General features: G+C 37.5%; 1 protein-coding gene and 1 pseudogene across 1 annotated transcript; one reads left to right on the forward strand and one right to left on the reverse strand.

Moving 5' to 3' along the window:
* Positions 1-11,830: 11,830 nt before the first annotated feature.
* On the reverse strand, positions 11,831-17,697 carry LOC113355280 (protein DETOXIFICATION 35-like). Its single transcript, XM_026598107.1, has 7 exons — positions 17,082-17,697; positions 13,426-14,051; positions 13,221-13,277; positions 12,886-13,124; positions 12,618-12,736; positions 12,419-12,505; positions 11,831-12,244 (listed from the first exon to the last, which is right to left on the reverse strand). The coding sequence occupies exons 1-7, from the start codon at positions 17,403-17,405 to the stop codon at positions 12,194-12,196; spliced, it is 1,503 nt and encodes a 500-aa protein (XP_026453892.1). The 5' UTR covers positions 17,406-17,697; the 3' UTR covers positions 11,831-12,193.
* Positions 17,698-18,318: 621 nt separating this feature from the next.
* On the forward strand, positions 18,319-20,614 carry LOC113358991 (annotated as a pseudogene).
* Positions 20,615-23,028: the final 2,414 nt, after the last annotated feature.

Genomic DNA, 23,028 nt, shown 5'->3' on the forward strand with positions numbered 1-23,028 from the left:
AAGGTGTCGCGGGACCGAGCACCAGCCGGCCATGTCTTGGCCGTGGCCGATCCCACACCTCACGTCCCATTATTTTATTATTCCTTCTCAAATTATGAAAATTCCTTGATTTTATGAATTTTCCCTACAATTACCTAATTTCATGTATTTTCTCTAAAATCATGGAAAATATTAAAAAAATTAGGAAAACTTGTGGGACCGGGCTCTAGTCGGCCGGCCATGCCCTAGCCGGTCCAACACGCCCATTATTTTATTATTATTTGGTGTTTTGTTTCCTGATTTCATGTAAACTCTCTGATTTCAACAAAATATCTTGGTTTTCAACAAATCCCTTTGATTTTATGAAAATTATCTAAAATCATCAAAATTACATAAAATTGGGAAGAGTGCCTTGGGACCCTTGCCCAATGGACGGCCATGCCAAGGCCATTGCCGGTCCACACTCCCATTCCCTATTTTATATTTTAATTTATGTCTCTCATCTCATGGAAGTTCCCTAATTTCGCCAAACTCTCCAGTTTCATGGAATTTCCCTTAAATCAGAGAAAAATACATAAAATCACATAAAACTGGGAAAAGAATGGGGGACCGCGTGTCAGCCGGCCGACCATGTCCTAGCAGTGGCCGGTCCCACACCTTGTGATTCCTTGTTTATTTATTATTTTCATCATCTCATGTATTTTTCCCGTTTTAGCAAAACCATGGATTTTTCATATTTTCTCCAAATGTTGCTCAAACGTGCACCAGAAAATATCAAAATTCTCAGGACTGAAGCACTGATATCATGGTGACACTGGCACGCCCCCTTGACCGACCAAGGGTGACCCTGAGGCTTGCAAACAGCTGGTCCCGCATGTTTTAATGATTTTAACCTAATTTGGTCAGTTGCTCATATTAGGTTCAAACTCTTTCCAAACAATTGGAAGTTCACTCAAACGACCATCTACTAGTCCCACGACCACCAAGAGCCGGTCTCATGACCTCTTGGTCGGTCCCTCATATTTTCTACATCAGGTTTTATGATTTGTCGCTCACACGAGCATTATTTCAGTAAATGATTAAATCAACATTTAATCATTCTTTCACCAATTGTTCCTCAAGAGACTTTGGTATTTTTGCTCATTCGAGCATTTGGGAGTTATATGGTGAACCCGTCATCCCATGTAGCCGGTCCTATGTGATTTGCAGTAAATCATCATCTCGGTAAAATTAGGGTTTTGAATCCAGAACTCTGCAGAAACGTGATTCTGAGCAGATTCGAACACTATGATAATTTTATATTGATTCCATGATTAACATTCGTATTTATTTTGATCAACTCAGCAGTCAGTAACTTAAATTAATATTTTATTTGGTCCATCTACCAACGATTCATCAAAAGAACAATATTTGTTCAAACTAGCAATATTTGCTCGAACCGGAAATATTTACTCAATTAGCAATATTCGCTCAGACTAGAAATATTTGCTCAAATCAAAGAATATTGGTTCAACTATCAATATTCAACAATTTAGCAACACAGTTTTGCTCGTCTTAGGTTATGATGATACCTCGTCTCAGCAGACACATTAAATTCATGAGTTTCGAAACATTTGCTAATCATGTTCAACTCAGCAATACATGGACTCATCGTCCCATAAAGTCAGCAACTGACTTCACAATCACGAGATTTCAATAGTGTCACATGGGGGGATACTAACTAGGGTTTTGGTATGGCGGTCTACGACACGTGTGTTCACCCAGGATGAGAATGTGAGCAAGTCGTGCAATCAGTTGGAAGAGTCAGCAAAGTAGTGGGTGGAAAGTTAAACAAGTCTCCGCACGATGAGTAACTGGTTTTAACACGATTTCCCCATTTCCCACTCTCTGATTCCAGCAACTGTCACACTTCATGGGATCATGGTGTTTTCAACTACGGTATTATAAAATGTCTCTGAATCCTGATTGAAAGGACAGAAGTTTTTGAACACTCGAACAACATTCGCCAAGACGAGCAATTTCTCATCAAAGTTCATACAGACAATCTTTCGTCTACACGAACTCACAGAAATTACTCTCAATCGAGCAAAATTCAATCATTCAGAGCATTTTCACGCTGAATTCACAACACACCTACAATCTCAGATCACCATTGATCTCACATATTTCTCAGCTTCCCTCCTACATATCAACCGATCCTCTCTTGTGACCGAATTGACCCTGGAACGACCATTGTTCTTGGTTTAGGCCGGGGTCTTATAGATTGATCTCTCGAACTTAAATCACTCGCTTCTTGAAGTGCATCTGTGTAAGGTTCAACATTTCGTTCGGTTCAAGGAGTCTCCATACGGTCGACTCTTCAATTCCGTAAAAACCAGCAAATCGTTTTTCCCCACTCACAGATTGGCGACCACAGTGGGAGATTAATCTCTCGGTTGCAATCTTACGAATTCACAAGATGGCTGGTCTTAGGTATGGGTTAGTTACAGGTTCCAACACAAACGTCGCTAGTACTAGCAACAACAACAATGACAATCAGAATATCCCCGAAATGATTCCGGCCTCCAACACTGACGCTGGTGACATTACTCCTCCTCACGTTGAAGGTCATCCCCTGTTCGGTCGACACCCTGAAGAAGTCAGAGAAAATCCACCACCTACTATTGCTGATCTTATCAAAGTACAGGAGACTCTCGCAAAGAATCAGACTGACATGGCTGCTACACAGAAGGAGCTGTGTAATTATCTCAAAACTCTTACTGATAAGATGACAGAGAAGACTAAAGAAAAGGGAAAAGAGAAATCCTCAGATGTTGCTGATCCTGAAGTAATCCCAATCCATACAGTGGATGATGATGAAACTGGCAAAGTTGCAGATTCATTAGCAAAGGAACCATCAAATTTCATTACTCGGGAAGACGTGGAGCGCCTTCTGGAGAACCGTGTAAAAGACAAGACATCACATGTCCATCGTCACCAACCTCCTTATCCTGCCGCTACGCAGAGGATTCCCCTTCCAAAAGGTTACATTCTCCAACTTTCACTCTGTATGACGGAACTGGCAATGCTCGAGAACATGTCTCTCGTTTTCTCGAAGCCTTGGGAGAGCATGAACATAACCATGTTGTTTGTCTCAAAGAGTTTTCAAAATCCTTGAAAGCCAGAGCATACACCTGGTACAACAACATCGCACCGGGGACTATTAACAATTGGGAAGAAATGATCAATGCCTTCTACAGGAAGTACTTTTTCGTGTCAGAGCAAGTCACTCTCTCTAATCATGGAAGAATGTTCCAGAGGGTCAGTGAGAATGCCAATGATTACGTGAAAAGATTCATAGTCCAGGCCATGGACTGTCATGACCCAAATGTCACAGAGAAGCAGCTGGTAGATTTGTTTATCAACGGCATGCTCCCGGTCTACAGAGCTCTACTGGAGAATCTTCGATTCCATACTTTCTCAGAACTTCACGAAGACGCGAAGAGATCAGCAAACACTGCACCTGCTCTGTTAGAAAGAGCAAAGTCCACAAAGACTGAGGAATCACGTGACACTTGAGGAAGCAGACGCCTGATCAACAAGCAGTACAACCTGCAGTCCTCTACAAACGTTGTTGCAGAAGGGAGCAAGCGCAAGGATGAATCCCCGAACAAGCATGCCGCAGCTCCTCCAAAGACGCAAAAGAAGGACAAACCAGAGACACATGCTTCTGGCCAACGCACAGATGCTCCTGATGATGCACCTGATTTTCCTCTCCCCATTGGAGAAGTGCTCGAACTATTAGACGCCTGGATCCAAGATGGTGCAATCAAATTTCCATACGCCAGGAGAGACCCAACTGAGGAAGACATGGAAAATCCTCGTTACTGCCGATTCCACAGGTTCGTCAATCACCCCACAAGTAGCTGCAAAGTTTTGAAACGCATATTCAGAGAAAAGGTTGAGTCAGGAGAACTTAACCTTAGAGCCGAAGGAGTACACAGAGATCCTCTTCCTGTCAGGAATTTCTCTATTTCTGAAGCACCAGTCAAGGAAGCAGTTCAGTCATTGATAGAGCATGTTTGCGAATTGCTCTATCCATCAAAAGCACAAAGAGGAGACATGTTCACAGCTTTGAACCACATATTGTCTAGGAAACGCCTACTGATTCCAGAAGTACCTCCTGAACCATCAGCCACCGACAAAGAAATGTATGACTGGGGACTGCTCACCACCGTGCATATTAAAGGAAATGAATTCAAAAGAGCATTTGTTGATGTCGGCACCACCGTCAACATCATATCTTTGAAAACTCTCAGAGCTGCTGGCATTACTCGACAAGAGGATACTCATGCTCCCATAGCAATCACAGACCACGAAGGAATCTCCAGAGATGCATACGGCTTCATCATTCTCAAAGTTACGGAGAATTTGGTCTGCACTGAGACCAAGTTTTACATAATTCGAGAAGATCCTGGATATGACATGATCCTTGGAAGAACTTGGATTCACGCTGGAAGGGTAACTTCAAAGCTTTCAACACACTGTGTCGCCGACAAAGACTCCAAGTCATAAGAAGAAGTAGAGGACGCCCCACCGTTTGAGCATCTGTAGGAAGTAAAAACCTTGATGGGACTTACGCAAGAACCTGGGGAAAATCCACATACCTTTGTCAAGAGGTTTCGAGCTCAGAAAAGTCTTATTCCTCTTCATGATCCAATATTACCAATGTTCAAATATGATACTTTGATTCAAGGACTTCTCCCTACAAACGATTTAGCAATTACCAAAAGTTATGAATGGATAACTTCACCTCGCCAATACTATACCCAATGGTTGGGTTCAGAGCTTCTCCAATTCGGTCATTTTATCAAGAGGTTTATTGCTGAGGACCTGGCTAAGCACGACAGACAGTATGCTGGGTACTTTCCTCTACATGAATGTCCATACGTGCCACAACCATGGAATCAGCAAAAGATATTCAAGGCGCGAACTACTAAACCAAACAAATTCAAGGTAGGGGATTTGGTTTTCAAGGCGGCTAAACGAGATCTCCACTCTGCAAGGAGCTCCAATTGGGAAGGACCATTTATGGTTGCTAAGTCTATAACTGGAGGATACTACAATTGATCAGCACAGATGGTAGAACCCTGCCAGTAATTCATGAGAATTATCTTAAGGCGTCTATCTGAAATTATTAGGCATTTGAGGTACTGGGCGTTTGAGCACTCATGACGTCTGGATTTGGCATTTAGGATTTTCTTTCATTGTATTTCAATCCCTCCAAAGCATTTCCAATACTTGCAATCAGTATTTTAATTCAGCAATTTATCAGAAATTCAATTCACTTTACTTAAAGAAAATCTCTATCAAATCCAAAATCAAATAAAATTCTCAAACTCGACACCTATCAAAGAATCAAAACCCAAATAAAATCTCACATCTCTCACAGAGTTCAATGTTCTTGATATTATGGAAAGGAAACTAAAGAAAGCCATCAAAGAAAGATTTATGTTCTTCTGCCTCCTGCAAGACTTTCAAGACTGCCTTTTCCGCCTCCAGCTTCCTGGTTAGTTCGGCAACTTCATTCATCTTCTTCAACACGGCATCACTGGTAGGGAAGAGAACATCACCCTTTACCGCTTTCCTGACAACTTCAAGTCTTTGACGGAGCCACTTCAGATTGAAGCCAAGATCTTCAGCATTCTTCAAGTTGTACTCCCAATCAAAGAGTACGTCTTGGGTAACATCATTTCTGGATGTAATCCGGATATCATTTATAACACGCAAGATGACTTCTACTTGTCTCATCAAGAAATAACTGCGTCATGGATACAGAGTAACAACAATGTGTCCATACATTTCCCACAGTTCCTTGTACATAGCAGCATATCCGATGGGAACGCTAAATCCTCCAACAAGCTGGTGATATGGGAGTAACTCACCAAATTTAGGATCAAATGAAATACCTACAGTAGGATACTCGTGCACTATCATCTGGTTCTCCGCTACTAGAACAACATCGATAATCGTAGAGACGATTTCAGAGGAAATATCTTCTGCTATTTCGGGTTCGGGTTCCACCGTCTGAGGCACAATTGGAGTTTCTTATACCTCCATGGCATCAACGACCAGCACTTCATCATATTGAGGCACATATATGGAATTATTGTCATCAACAACTCCTAGATTGCCCAAACCATCATTACTGGATTCATGATTCCCAACTTCGTTGTTAGGCACCAAATGCGAAGATTACATGGGATTAGAAGGGAGAAATCCAATACAATAATAAAATTAAGAGAGTAAGTGAACTAACATCATCTAAGTTCCTTATCATACATCTAAGATGTGTACAAGTAGCATCAAAGTCATGAAACACGTTTTCAAAGAAACTCAACTGAAGAAATTTTACAATGCCCTGTGTTCAATGACGAACTGGGAGCAATTGGTGTGGATTCTAGAGTTGTGTTATATATCATTCTCTTCGTATGGAAGTCCTCTACAATATGTCAAAATTTCATGGCAATTGGGAGAACGATCTAGGAGGTGTGATCAAAACATCGGGCATACAATCTGAAAAATTTCTGAAAGTCTCCTGGAAGTTTACTATTTCGTCTTTTTCAGGCCCTAAACGTGTTCAAAACTTAAAAATCTACTTTTCTAAAGCTTGGAAATTTTCCGGGTTTGAATATGCATATGCAGATCATGAAAATCCAACTCCATATGAAGATTTTACGGCGTTTTTGGTACAAAACTGGGTTCTGAATTTTCTGACGACGAAGTTCGACCAAGTTTTTCGTATATACACATGGATTCTCATTCATTCATTCACAAAACAGCACTTTCATACTTCTATGAAGAGGATGCATGGTATATACTCACTTTGGGGTCTCCGAAGTACTCAAGCAATTATGATTGTCCGTATTAACGACAAGGGTTCATTACTTTTATTTGGCTCTGAATCTTTGGAAGTGCCTTCGTCTATATTCTCAGAGGAAGATCGAACATCAACACTTTCCACCTCCATGACGACATCCTCCTGGACATATTATCAAGTAGTTAGCATTTTCACATCAAACATTTATGTCTGTTGGTAAAGGAAATTACTCACGGCGACTTCTTCTTTAACGTTCAAATCAGAAGTCGTCTGCCCAGCATCAGAGAATGAAGACCGTCAATACTAGACGGAGTAAAGTATTGTGACCAAATAGCAAATATTGGTTTTGAGATCCTGATAATGCGGATGGAAGAAGTCACAGCGCAAAAATATCAACAACTCACCAAAAAGGCAACTGGGGACTTTATGGTATTGGGAAACAACTTGCAATTCTTGCTCCTGCCTTCTCCACCGTGGGCAATTGCCTCCGTCTCTGAGAAATTCACTTCAATTCGAGGTCTCACAGCACGACCCTCCTGCAATTGGTCGAAACTATGCTTTGCCAAACTAGGCAACCAAATCCGCCACAGCGCACTAAAAGTGTGGTCGTGCCCTAGCATGTCGGCCCTCTTTCCATCGAACAATAAGGTCGCTTTAAACTCGCCACGCATACTAGAAGAGTGCCTGCGCCCTAGCTTGTCTCCCCCTACTTTCATTGACCAATTAGGTTGCTCCAAACCTGCCGCAGCCTCAAAAGAGGTCGCCATACTAATTTCGGCTTCCCAAAAGCGCCAACTTCCCAAAACGCGCCAACATGCCGCACACGCATGCCAGACACGTATGCCAGACGCGCATGACAAACGCGCCACTGCCAATTAAAGATAGCCATGATCGACGGCTACCTTTCCTCCTGAGATGCAATCTCATCCATCCAAGTTCGCCACCAAACTAACATGGCTTGTGGCAACTTTTGAGCGACCATGACGCCAAACCCTAAACTAGCACGTAGCTATGCCACGGCTAATGGCATGCCACCATTCCATAGCTACTAGCACGTCGCTATGCCACGGCTACTGGCACGCCACCATGCCACATCTACTAGCACGTCGTTATGCCACAGATATTGGCATGCCACCGTGCCACAACTACTAGCACGTCGCCGTGCCACGACTACTGGCATGCCACCATGCCACAGCTACTAGCACGTCGCTATTCCATGGCCACTGGCATGCCACCATGCCACACATAGCAACCTGCTACACGTTTTCTGCAAAAACACTCGAGACATCAAACACGTGTCACAAACTGGGGGATACTCATCAGGGTATTAGTCTGGTGGTTTACAACGTGCGGCGTGTAGTGCGCCCGTTACAAGAAAGTGTCATGAAGGAGGTCAATTAGTGATGGTAAAAGTAACAGTGTAACCAATTCATTTCCTTCATCATGGAAGCATAATGACTGATGGTTACACGAATTCACTTCCCTCATCATGGAAGTGTAACGCCTTACGGTTACACGTTACTATTTTCTTACACCACTCAAACGTTTCCACTTCCTACGAGACTAGGGTACATTTTGTTACGACTTGTATAAATAGGTCTCACCTATTTCCACCAAACAACAAGTTTTGGTCAGGAAAATAACACCACATCCAGAAATCACCTGGTAGCTTTTCATTCAGCTCACCAGTTCAATTTTCTGATACAAGTCACAAAAACGCCCACACTTCCAGAATCAACTATTCAGGTCTCAACACTTTCTTCGCTTCCCTCCCTAAGACCAACCCTTCTCCTTCAGTTTGTGACCTAAGCAATCATGGAACGACCATTTCTTGGTTTAGGCCAGGATTGTACAAATTGATCTCTCAAATCAAAAGTACTCCCATGCAGTACATTATTTTGGGTTTATATTTGTTTCTCACCCACACACACACAAGATTACCAAAATCGGCAGAAACAGTTTTCACCCATAAACAACAAGGAATTAGATCTAAACTAAAACAGGATCACCTGAATCACTTGAACAAGTCCAATGATCTAGACGCCATCTTTCTCTCTGAAACAAAAGTTGGAATGTCGTTAGTTGAAAAAATCTTTAAAAATGTGAAATTAAAAGACTGGATCATGCCATCTATAGGAAGATCAAGAGGGTTTGTTATTGCTTGGAATCATGGTGTTTCTGCAAGGCTTATATCTTTCAATAATAATGTTTTCCACTTTTCAGTTACTAAAAGATAATTTTAGTATGAACATGTTTTTTATTTATGGAGCCTTAGACAATCATAATAGGAATAAGAATGGGACTTTATACATATTATTATTGAGGTAGATGTTCCTTGGGCCATTATAGGTGACATGAACTTTATCATGCATAAAGATGAAAAGTAGGGAGGAAATAATCCTTCCACCAGTAGTTTTGCTTATGTGTTTCATTGCATCCAAACACTAGGTTTAGTTGATTTAAACTTTACTGGGCTTCCTTGGACTATCAAGCGATTAGGAAACCAAAATATTCAAGAAAGAATAGATAGAGTCTTTGTAAACCATAAATGGATTGAATGTTTCCCTAATTCTAAAAATAATCATCTTACTAAAGTGGAATCAGATAATGCTCCCATTTTTTTAGAAACCATACCCCCTAGAGATAAGCAATCTAGACCATACATGTATATGAGATGCTGGTCCGAACATAAAAATTATAATGATATCATAAATAAATCCATTACTAAGAGTAAAGAAAAACATAATAATTTGTTGAGAATGCTTAAACATGTAGAATATGACCTTAGATCATGGAATAAAAAGGATTTTGGAAACATATTTAGAAATATAATTACAATTCTATCTGCTATTGAAGAACAAAATAAGAAACCTTACAGTTTAGAGACTAAACTTAAAATAGAACAACTTCAGGTTGATCTTAGCTCATGGTATGAAATAGAAAAAATATACTGGAGTCAACATGTTAAGGATAAATCTTAGAATGCTTATCAGAAGGAAACGAGGCAATTAACTTACCCAATTCTAAGATTTGGGTTCATACCAAGCTTCAATTTTCACAACATTTGTCGGATTTACATCAAGTTTGTCTGGAAAGCCACTCAATATTGGGAATTTGATTGATTTAGAACCTACTCCTTTAACTCTCAAGTTGCTTCGTCAATGGTTCAATTTTGTTGATCACCGGTAAGTGATAAGCATCCTTAAGATGATTTCATAAGTTTATTAGTTTCAGTTTCGAATTCCTTGGTTTCAATTTTTGTTAATTCATTACTGTAAGTTCTAATCAAAACACTATATATTTCTTACTCGAGTTTTTCTTTTACGTTTGACCTAATCTGATTTAGTTAAAAGAGTATTTTATCAATGTAATTTTTGATTTTGTTGAGTTGTATGAGTTAAGTTCGATCTGGTTTAATTTGAGATTTTCTTTCTGTAAAATGGGAAAAAACACCTCTATGTTTTATGTATGCTGTAATGTTATTTCTAGGTTTTGAAGTTTTGTAGAATTTTCATGATAATAAATTCGATGTGAAGTGAAAACCTTAGTACTTAAGTGAAGATTAATTACATGCTTTTATTTTAGGTAGTGAAACTCTTTCTACGAGAAATCAATGTTATGGTCTAGGGAAGAACTTAAAATGAATAGGTGACACTTACAGGAAGTACTTGGATTTTATGTGGAGCGCAAAAAAAAAACAGTTTCTGATTAGCCACTTGGGAAATAAGTAATTGAGAGTTACTTTTGATAGTGTCTTAATGGGTTTAAAACAACATAATCAATACGGATAGTTATGATTGTGTATTTTACGGTGATTGAAATTGTGTATACACCTCATATAGTGTATTATCATTATGTTTCATTCAAACTTTCTTTTAAATTTCGTCAAAAGATATTGATTTCCCTTGATTTACAGATGATGCTTCGTCGAACATCAACTCACAACACCTATAAATATGGAAGAATAAACAAAATTTGGGAGACCTTTCTCAGGGAACTGTAGGAACTCTAGAGATAAATCTAAAGCTAACGATCAAACACTGGCTACCACAGTAAATTTAGCAAATATAGGTAACTCAGGAAAGTATCTAACTAAGTAATGATACATTAAAGGTCCCCAAGGAACAACATAATTCACGACTGATCCATAGATCTCTTATGTTCGCTATATTTTATGGGTAGGGATCAAAAGACGATTGTGTATTTGAGTCCAATATTAGTATTCATTTATAGAATTAAAAATAGGTTCAACTTAGGAGGGGAATCATTATCTATGGGTTGTTTTCCTTCATACATGTACATACAAGGACCCAAGGAGTCACTTATATTACTTTGAAGTAAATGCAATGTTATCACTTCGAAGGATCAATTTTACTCATTATCCAATGCATTGCAGTGGGGTAAGAGCTTCTAATTTTCTATGAGCTTTTAACACAGTGGTTCTTCGGGTTATCATAGGTGTACTGTGAAAATGGAAGTACGAAGTACACATGACTGAATTCCAAACTTGCAATGATGTGTGTGCCGATTGTCAAAATATTAAAAATTCGTTAACCATTCATATATTGAAGTCTGCCTATTTGAGGAAGGTTCGAAATAGAGAAGGCGCCAATATGTTGTATCCCCTCCGTCCCATAAAAAGTAGATATTTGATTTTTTTCACTTTTCCTAGGTCGAAGGGAGTATTAGTGAAGTAGTGATGTATTCTGCGGTCATAGCCAACAGTTATTGACATTTTAATGTGTGCTTGAACATAATTGTATTTGAAAAGTATAATTTGCTTCCTTTAGAGTCACATCAAGTTGAAGTTGGTATATTGTGCTTAAACTAATTGATTGAAAACTCTTTGACGCAGTATCAATGTAGCATGTTTAACAATATGTTGGTGTTTTTTGCGTCTACATTTTCAATTATAGAAATCAATAGATGATTTTTTTATAGGTTTTGAAACATAACTGCACTTGCATCGCGTGTGCGTCTTTACTAGTTATAAATAAAGAAAAAAGTTCAATTAACCAAATGATTAGCCAACAACTTACTTATACAATATATAAACTTCGTTGAAGATAAAGATAAAATCCTCCTAGTAAACCAAGATTCAAAAGAATTTAGTTTACCCTTGCAGAAACTTATTCTTAAATCTAACCCAATTACAGCTAAAACATTGTAAAATATAAACTTAAAGAAGAGTTGTTCAATTACTACCTAGCAGGATTTTAAGTATCCCAACTTTCATAATTGAATTGAGGGATATTACATCCTTACATAAGCTTTAACACTCATTTTAATGCTTTTTAATGTACTGATGAACTCCGTGGGGGAGGTTTGATGAACCAAAGTTGTATCTTAGCAATCTTAATCACCTGACCCACCCCACATTTTAACACGTTCTGATGCTTCTTCAGCCTGCAATGTAAGTTTTTTCGGCATCAGATGAAATTATAATACTATTCATACCATGGTGACATTTTACTACCAAGATTCTTTGAACTTCATCCTATTTTAAGGATTTTTTATATTTTTTTTGTATTACTGTCAACTATTTTATAAGCATCTTAAGAAAAAAAAAAGAATGTTCACCTCCTTGGTCCAGTTGGTTTTGCAAATGATTATCAAGAGAACCAAAGTTTGTAAAGCAGTTCCACAAAGCATTCCAGCCCAAATACCCTGTTAAGTCAGTTGTTTAATTTTCTCACAAGGATTTCAATAATCGGAGTACTTTTTCATCAACCAATTTGAAAACAGTAGAAAAATAGTACAAAATGATAAATCAAATTACCTGCACTCCTAAATTTGCCTTGTAACCCAGAAGGAAACCCAACGGAAGTCCAAATATGTAATAACAAGCTAGGTTAATATAAGCCACTAAAGCTTGCCATCCACCTCCAACCGCAACACCTGAAACAAGATTTAGATGGAATCAAAAGGCTCAAAATCTGTGAAAAACATTAAGTCTTACTTTTTTCTTAAAAGAAATTTAGTTTTCTATTGAAGTTCAATTATGTACATGTACCGAAAATAAAAGCTTAATTAATTACAATACATACCTGATATAACTGGTTGGATACTATTAAGCACCATGGTTACACCAAGAAGGTAAGCAAGGCGAGCAACAGCTTGTTGAAGTTCTTTGCTGCTTGTGAATATAATAGCGAAATGATCCCTGCTAATTAAGATAACAAACATGAAGAACAACCCAATAATGAGAGATTCGAGAACTATAACCATAACCGAATACTTGGCAGCTCTAGGGTGTCCAGAACCTAGTTCATTTGAGACGCGAACGCTGAAAAGAAGTTGATAAAGACAATCATATCAGTATGTATAAGAACAACAAAACATAAAGAAAGTGGTTGAGATAGTTTAAGCATATATGTTTTACCTTACAGCAGCATTTATTCCAATGAACAACATACCTTCCCATCCATTAATGTTCATGCTGAAACAAAAATAAGAGTCAGTAGATAAATAACCGTCTAGAAATTGGAAACAACATGCTTCTTCATTTATTAGTGTTACAAAATGAATATTGATTTCTAGCCAAATAAACTAAATTTAGAAAATCATATGATATCTTGAGGGCTCACCAGATAGAAATTGAACCAACTGCGATCACCGCATCTCCAAGATGTCCAGTGAGGACAACTAAAACCATCATATACCAAATCTCTAGGCAAAGCATCACAGCAGAAGCTAATGAGAGTCGAACAAAAGCCCATATCTCTTTAAATGCCAACCAGGACAATCCTTTCCATCCATCTGTACACCATTTTACCACGTATATTACTTGAGCCAAAGACACAATCCAACCCGAGATGTTATATGCCACAGCAGCACCAACAGTACCCCAACCAAATACGTAGATGAAGAGCCAGAGTAGAAAAATGTGAAAAATTAAAGCCCAGAATCCAATCCAAGCAAGAACTCCGACCTTGCTCTGGGATTGAAGGAACTTTTGGGCTGGAAAATTGATAGCAAGTGAAAACATCTGAGGAATGATTTGGACCGCAAATTGCCCGGCCATTTCTGAGATATCATCTCGTTGTCCAAGAAGCTTTAGGACTGGAGTCGCGAATAAGTAAATGGGAGTGAGGATAATGCAACTCACAAGTAAGATTATCCAAGAGCGTTGCATGTAAATCCCAAGCATGTATGTTTGCCCAGCACCAAAGGCTTGCCCACATAGTGTCTCAAGTGCACTTCCCATTCCAAGCTGTATAGAATAAATGTTAATTACACAAGAATGATTGTATTAAAATTCTTGCACCTAGTGTAAGTAGTTAATATAATGATCACAGAGTTCCATCAAAATTTCTTATAAAGTCACATTTACGCCTCTACGAAGATATATTAAAAATGGATCAGTGGAAAAGTAGGCAATATAAAATGAATACTTCTTCTGTTCCAAAATAGTAGACTGGTTTTATGTACAAATTATACATGAAACAACCTATTCTTTTTGAAACAGAGATAAATCTCAGAAAAGGAATCGAAAAACTGGAACAAGTCAAATTAAAGCTCGTTAGCCACACTGAGTAATTCGTGTGTTTAAGTGAAGTATTAAAAGCACATTATACATGACTGGAGGACTCCTCAAGAGATAACTAATTGTCATTTATAGAACTCGTCGTTTAACGGGTTGACCTACCGCGCTAACAATTTTAACCGAACTTATTATTGTTATTAAAATAAAAAGACAATATTCAGAAAAATGAGTTTTTTTTTTAAATATTTTTCTTATAAACTGATATAAATCTTTATATTTTTAGCACGGCCATTTCTATTTTCCGCAAAAGAAGTGCATTATAATTTAATTTAAATCTTAGAAAACTATTATGTTTTGCATGTATGGTATATACTCTGCTCATGAATGGTAATTGCTAAAACTTGGAAAAGAATGCTTTGAAAGTTGTCCTGTAGTAGTGTATATATAGTACTGACATCAAATGGTGTTTTGGTACTCAGTTTTATTACTCCCTCCGTTCAATTTTATTTGTCTAAATTGTGGTTTGTTTAACAAATTTGTACCAAAAAATTGGTATATTTCCTATTAAAATTTTATAATTATCAAGAAAGAAACAAAAATTAGGATATGAAAACTAGTATATTGAACAATCAATTTGAAAGATCGATGGTGTATGTGGAAGTAATTTGAAATTCTTTCAAGTTTTTGCAAACTCCAAATTAAACAAGTAAACTTGGACGGAGGGAGTACGATATACGTCTGTCTCTCGAGGAAAAACAAGAAAGAAAAAAAAACATAGCGAGCAAGAACTTATCATCATCTTTACTCGCAAAATGATAAAAACAGCTCAGTTTATTTTCACCATAAACCATACACTTAATTAAAAATTCCCAAATAAATTGTCAAAAATTATAATCCAATAAACTCGTATCAACAATAGTGACCTACTTAAATCTGAGAAGAAATTTCTTGCACTCGAGGTCTAACAAATAAATTTTGTTAGAACCGAACTCTGTTAAAACTAAAAACCACTTAATTTGAATGTTGTTTCGAATTGAAGGAGCATCTTTAGTGACGGAACCAAGGAATAGGCCATTAGCTTCAAGCTGGCAGATCATGCAATTAGTTAGAAACTATAGTAGATAAAGATCCCAACAAAGCTATTCGGATTATGGACCGACCTTCTATTTCTTGTGGAACCAACTCTTGGACACACACTTGGCTTAGGTTAAATATACTTTGGACTCTTAAATACTACTACTAGTATTCATTTTAATGCTTTTAATCTGATATTATTACTAGATGGCTGCTCCGGTAGTGGGAGGCCGACGAAAACTTTGAACAATTTTTTGGGGACCTTGGTTTTTATGTGGGGATCATGATTTCAATTTTAATAACACATTTAAAAATAAACTGAAGCCACCCCTTATCTAAATATATATATTAATACCTAAATTATCCTTATTATTATTTTGATTATTATTTTTTTCTATTTTCCTACATTTTAATTTTCAGTATATTTTCTTTAATTTTTTAATTGTTTTGCCCTTCATGTTATTGAAATTTTATTATTTATTTAAAAAAATTATATTTTATTTAAACCTTTTTTTAATGTGCAAATTTCCTAATATTATTATATTAGATAAACCATTTGTAACAAATTTGTTTATATTTTCCCTAAATTTTTAAATGTTTTTTTCTTTAATTAGGTTTAATATACGAAAAAAGTTAAAAAATCAAAATGTAAAATCTATTAAACGTTGTTAAAATGTAATTTGATTAATTTTAAAAAAAAAGAATAAAAATGTTTAAAAAAGAAAGTTAGAAAGAAAAAAAAATTATTTAGTTAAAAGGTAGCTTAGTTATTTTGGAACTTGAGATGACACCGCTTAAAACTTGGAATATTTTGACTTTGGTGCTTATAAAATGGTATACCTTTGCGTTTGGTGCCTAACTTTGTCCAAATTTGAGTTTGGTGTCCAATCAACCACTTAACTTTGTTTGACCATTAAATCATCCAAATTTAGAGTTAAAAAAATGTGAAATGACTAATTAAAAACTAACTTTTTTATGAAAGGGTTAGTGGTAAAAGACTACAACTCCATCGTTACCAAAACTCACAGCAACTCTGCAGTATATACCATATATTTTCTAAATTCTAACCACCAACCTTTTAACTCGTCTAATAATCATGAAGTGAGAACACTATTATCAACTGTATAGGGTCCATGGGTTGGACCAGTAAAAAATTGGTCGGAATTCTTCTTCTTCTTCATTTAATTTTCTTTGTGCTGTAATGTTAAATTTGCCATGTATATTAATTTTTGATCAATTTTATGTTCAAATTTATTTGTGCATATAGAGAACCAAACTAACTGTTGATTGAGTCGTTTTGTGCATATAGAGAACCAAACAAGCGGAGAATCAAATCAACGAGGCAAACGTCATCAGTGGATTAAAGAGAAAAGAGGAAGATCACTCGGTGATTATGTGACTGAATTGACTCACGAGTCGGTAACTGGAGATGGGCTAATGGATCAGGTATGGTTTTAACCGGACCAGTTACTCTGTCTTCTACACCCGTGACCAACCCGACCGAAATCTCTGTAAATTTTTTTTTTTTTTTTTGAAACAAAAGAGGTATGATTTCAAACTCTATATTTTTTGTTTCCGGCATCAAAATGAGGTGTTGAAGGTGAATCAATATTAATAATTCAGTTTTTCTATTTTGAATGACAATGATCACTAATAAAACAAAAGAAACAGAGAAGTACGTACCAGAAATCCGAAAGAGAAGTTGGAGATGACAGAGAGAGCAATGGCAACGGCTGAGAGTTGAACATTACCGATATGACCAACAAAGATCTGGGTAACAGAATTGATACCATAGATACACAGTATCTGGAAAGCGATAGGACCTGCTATAGTCCAAAGCTTGATGGATTCAAGCCAACAGATTGATTTAGCCTGAGAGAAAGTCGTAATCTGAGGATAATCACCCTCGCAAGTATCAATAGCTGAGGTTGGAGCATGATGAAGGTCTACAACTACCACCGCTTCTTCAACGTTGTTACCACCACCGTTGATAAGCGGTGCCTCCATCAACCCCAACACTGACGTCAATCCTCCTGTATCTCTCTCGTTATTATTTGACGAGTCGCTCTTTGTGTTTCCTACTACTACTCCTACTTCTCTTTCATCTCCTCCTCCTCCTCCTCCTCCTCTATCTTTTACTACTTCAACTAATTCGGTTTCCCCTATTTTTACTTTGTTTTAATACCCATGTCTTTTTTGTTACTTACTTTTGCCTCATTCATTATCACCTACTACTCTTTCATTCTATTTTTGTTTCCATTTTCATATAATTATGCTTCAAAAAAAATAAAAAAAAAAATTGATCTCCAAATTTTACTACATCAATCAATTGTATTTATTGTTTGATTATTTACAGAGTCTTTACCGGAACTACTGTTGTGGATCTCGCGTCACGTGGCAGCTGAAACAGCAACCAGCTTTTCTCTCTCATACTATCTTTGTGATTTGCATGACCTCACGTAACAGAAAGTAAGAATTTGGAATGTGTTGAATTGATTGGGTCTTTATGTTTTGGCGACATTTACGTGCGTTTGAATAATATCCCTGTACTTTGTTTGTTAGATTGCGCATGTTTTTATGGAAAATTACATGGTAGTAGTTTGGTAGGATGGACGGTTGATTTTGCGCTGACCGGTGAGTATTGAAAAATCTTTTTTTTTTTTTCTTTTTTTACCGCGGGTGGGGTAAACCTCACTATATGCCATCCCCGGAATATTGTTGCCGTAGTCCGACAACACTCGTGCAGCACGAGAGCAATATTTTAATTCCCCTTGTAAACGCACTGTATTCAATAGACTTGGCAAATGAATTAAAGAAATGCAAAGCAAAATTGACTAAACTTTATAAGGGAAAAGTTAAGCACCAGAGAAAGACCCAGAAGAAACATGGTTTAAAATTAGTAGTTTTGTCATGGACATTGATGTTTAGTCCTGATGTTCAGAAACATAACCCGATTTTTAAGAAGGTTTTTAGAGCTTTGACTGGGGTTCTTGTTGGTGCCATAATTTGGTTGATTAAGATTGTTCTGGTGAAGATGTTAGCTTCATCGTTTCATGTGGCGACTTTCTTTGATAGGATGAAAGAAAGTGTTTCCGGTAAAATGAACTTGTAGTTGTAGAGATAAAATGTTAAGATTGTAACTATCATGCATGCACACCTGGTTGTACACATATGGGTCCGATATGGAAACGTTTCCGGTACTGCATTTCCAAAAATCTAAGATGCAGGAACACAGCCTACAGGTTGCACTCCCTCTGTTTCTAAGACTTTGATAATTTCCAATAGATTTTGGTTTAAGGATTTTTATGTACTGCCCATTAAGTCATCTAATAATTGGTCGAGGACGATGGGATTCCAAAAATACTTTGGCTAGACAAATTATGCTTTTCAAAATAGTAAAGTGAGAATGTATTTGTGCATATGTAATTAGGTCGATGCCTGCGAGATTGAAAGAAAGTAGGAGGATTTCCAGAAGGATGGGTGGCTCAAGGAAGATAGACATTGAGAAGCTAAGGAAGCTAAGTATGGAAAGTACAGCTTCCGCTTGGGAGAGTGTCAGGAGACTGATGAACTGTGTGACGAGTTCTGGTCTGTCCACAATCTCGAGGACGATTGATGATTTTGGGAATGCAGAATCAGAAATTACGAGCGAGTGGGAAGCAAGAATGACTGCGCAGAGGGTTTTCAAGAACGTTGCTAAGCCTGGAGCCAAGTAAGTATTTACTAATTTCTGCATGAAATTCCATTAAATTCATGTCATTGGCTTACAGAGTTGGTTTGTATTGACCTATAGAGGCTGGGATATCCTAGTCTTTTTCTTTTTACTGTGTTGAACTTTTCTGTCGTGTTTCAGATACATTCTGAGGAGGATCTGCTTAGGTTCTTAAGAAAAGAAGATATGCAGACAACATTTCCTTTCTTTGAGGGAGCTGTTGAAACTGGACAAGTCAAAAAATCTGCTTTCAGGAACTGGGTGGTAAGATTAATCGCTCCATATTCTATCCTTTGGTGTATAACTTTAGCGTCTGTAGTGGCAACATGAAGATGGCATTTAGTATGGATTTCTATAATTAGGGATTCACCATGAGAGTGATGGAAAGCTAAAGATGTAGAGAAGTGCAAGAGTTCCATCTCTTAGCACAGTCGTAGTACAGATAAAAAACTTAGTGTATCAATTGAAAGGGTGTTGCTTTTAAGCTGAAATGAGCTATTTTTTGCGTCGCAGAAGCATTCTGCTGCAATCTTTGAAAACCAAACACCACCTTCCAAGTGATGAAATCACCAACTAATCTGATTCAGCGCTATGTGTTTTTTCTTGTCAGAACTGTCGACACGGGATATTGCCGTATTGGTTGGTCTGTTAACCATTTTCAAGCCTGAAAATGTTCAGGAATTAGTTATGACTCTGGTTTCTGATGTGGTAGATTTTATTTCTTCAGGTGCATGCTTATATTGAGCGAAGGTCTCTAGCTCATTCTCTCAATGACACTAAAACAGCAGTGCAGCAGCTTCACAAATTAGCTTGTGCAATTGTATCAGTGGTTATACTCGTGGTATTATTTCTAGTCATGGGGATGGAGACATCCAAAGTTATCCTCTTGATCACATCTCAGCTACTACTTGTGGGTTTCATGTTCCAGAACACGTGCAAGACCATCTTTGAAGCTATCGTCTTTGTTTTTGTAATGCATCCATTTGATGTAGGTGACCGCTGTAAAATTGACGGTGTTCAGGTAAACTCGACGCCTATGCAAAATAATATTTTGTTTTGTGTAGATGTACCGAATTGGCTCATTTTATATTATAGGAGTTAAAACTGAATCGATGATTTGTAATAGGAAGCTTCAGCTTTAGCGGTTAGTATGAACAGATTGGCAGATTGGACCCTGCCTACCTAACTTTGAGTTGGAATCAGTCGGAGACTAGTATAACTTAGGGTGATGCTTATGAACCTTGAGTTGAACTTAGAGCACTAAAAGATTCAGCAGAACTCGGATGGACTTTCAGCTCTATTTGCTCTGATCAGCTTTGCATGTGCAGTAGTGCTTATATAAAAAATTGTAATATTTGTTTCTTTTTGATTGCAGATGATAGTGGAAGAGATGAATATCTTGACAACGGTTTTCCTACCGACAAGTGTATGCGTAGCGATTCAAAAAGGTGTTGGTGCCCAGCTTGTCGCTAGGATACCAATCATTTTCCTGTGTGACGATTGATTATTTTTCTAATGAAGTTTTCCCGTGTGACCTTTTATTTAATACAAGAAAAAAAGTGATAACCCAAGTAATAAATTGTACATTTCAGCATAGAAAAAAATCCTAATACCAAAAAAAAATAAAAATCACAACTACAAGAAAAAAAAGCTACATAGATAGGCCAAGGAATGTGTTAGCGGCATGGACATCATATGAGGAAGGATTGCTACATGTTTCCGATTGTCCACCAAAATTCTTCAACGAGACAGCGCTCCTCATATGAGGAATAATTGCAACCCTTGTTTCCCACCGTAGTGCCCCCAAATTTCCGTCCAAGTTCCGGTGAGTGTATTGTAACGCAATAAACGCCTATTCTTCCAAAATAAGAGGTCCTTTTTATTTACAAAGGCTATCGGGTTATAAGTCGGCCATTCATCAACTTCAAAGTAAATGCTTATCTTATAATTCCAATTCCATTTCCCGTCAGGTGCCCATGTATGAATATTTTCTTAGGAAATGCGAGCCCAGAAATCTATTTAGGGCCGATCAATCCCCTCATGGATGTAGTAAAATAAAATGTGAAATCCGAACATGACCATCCCAAGTGATGGGTAAGTATTTATCCAAAATTCACTCCCAGAAATATGATGCGGGGGTGGCGAATGTTTATGGAACGTCTCAGTGTCCAAATTGAAAGATATTACGCCAATATCCTGCTGACATCAATCCTTCCAAAAAATACAACTATGTGCGTACACACCTGAACTCCGAAAAGTATAAGGAATCTCCTTTGCTATGTTCCTTCAACCCCTCTTGTCTCCTAGAGTGTGTATTTGAACTTTACCATCCATGTGAATTCGAACTACCTTGTACTCATTGGTACGTTGACAGTAGCCGAAACCCCCTATTATGTTGTATCGTGGATACCACGAAAGTACTGGATCCGGTGCAATTGGGTGCAACATAGTCCAATCAACATGGGTTCCATCATTCCGGGCGTCGTGATTGTTAGCTGTTACGATCCGGCTGAAATCTTCCTCTCTATAAAAGAGTTGGGTAACATTAATTTTCCCCACTATTGGTGTGACACCAAAAAGTAATCCAATTCTTTTGTCCCCAAGGATAGTATTCCATTCTTTGCATACAAATTTGCTTGCTAAAACACTTTCTGCAGTTTGGATGCGCTGAAGTGTCTCGGTAGTTAATTCCGGCAACATATCCATCACTATTATACTGATGAAAGATTATCAAAATTTTTTTACAAGCTTTTAGGATTTTATTATTGTAGAATGCTACAAGCAGATACGAGTAAAGCTTATATATATATATACGGCTAATTTTTTTAGGTTTTCCATCTTAAATCACTATTTTTTGGTATTATACACCGAATATTTCAATTTCCATATTACTAAAAAAATGAGATATTGTAGCAATATAATGAGATATGGAATGAATATTTTCATGTTTATCTAATTGCCTTTTTATTCTAATATACATTCCGAACATAACAAACTAAAATAAATCATGATCTCTTAGGAAATACCCAAATAATTTTTCTACTTTTCGACTAATTACCTAGGTCGATTGGGGTGGCCCGGACGGCTGACCATAGGTGTAACGGAAAGAAAAGGAAAAAACCCAAAGGTGGGCTAGTTAAACAATGACCCAAACTAATTAAATTGTACATTTCAACATAGAAAATAATCCAAACACCAAAAAGAAAAAAAAACTACTACAAAAGATAAAAAAAAGCTACATAGATAACCCAAGGAATAAATTGTACATAGAAAAAAAATCCAAATACCAAAAAATAAAAAAAACAACACAACTACAAGAAAAAAAAAGCTACATAGATAACCCAAGGAATGTGTTAGTGGCATGGACATCATGAGTACATGTTTCCGATTGTCCACCAAAATTCTTCAACGAGACAGCGCTCCTCATATGAGGAATAATTGCAACCCTGCTTGTTTCCCACAATAGTGTCCCCCAAATTTCCGTCCAAGTTCCGGTGAGTGCATTGTAACGCAATAAACGCCCATTCTGCCACAATAGGAGGTCCTTGTTTTTTCCAAAAGTTATCGGGTAATAGGTCGGCCACCCTTCATCCTCATCCTCTTCCAAGAAAATGCTTTTCTTATGATTCCAATTCCATTCCCCGCCAGGTTTCCATGTATGAATATTTTTTTTGGAAATGGGTGCCCAGAAATCTATCAGGGGATGATTAATCCCCTCGTCATAGGCGTCATGGATGTAGTAAAAATAAAAGGCGAACTCCAAACATAAACTTCCCATGTGATGGGAATTCACTCCCAGGAATATGATGCAGGGGTCGCGAATGTTGATGAAATGTCTCAATTTCTAAATTGAAAGAAACTATGCCACCATCCCACTGACAACAATACGTCCAAAAAATACAACCATGTGCTTACACA

The sequence above is a fragment of the Papaver somniferum genome, chromosome 3 (genome assembly GCF_003573695.1).
Source record: "Papaver somniferum cultivar HN1 chromosome 3, ASM357369v1, whole genome shotgun sequence".
NCBI lineage: Eukaryota > Viridiplantae > Streptophyta > Magnoliopsida > Ranunculales > Papaveraceae > Papaver > Papaver somniferum.

Coding starts and splice junctions, on each gene's coding strand:
- LOC113355280 (XM_026598107.1), bottom strand. CDS start 17,405: ATGGAGGCACCGCTTATCAACGGTGGTGGTAACAACGTTGAAGAAGCG. Junction 14,052..17,081: donor ACTTCTCTTTCGGATTTCTG/GTACGTACTTCT, acceptor TATTCTATACAG/CTTGGAATGGGAAGTGCACT. Junction 13,125..13,220: donor GGAATAAATGCTGCTGTAAG/GTAAAACATATA, acceptor ACTTCTTTTCAG/CGTTCGCGTCTCAAATGAAC.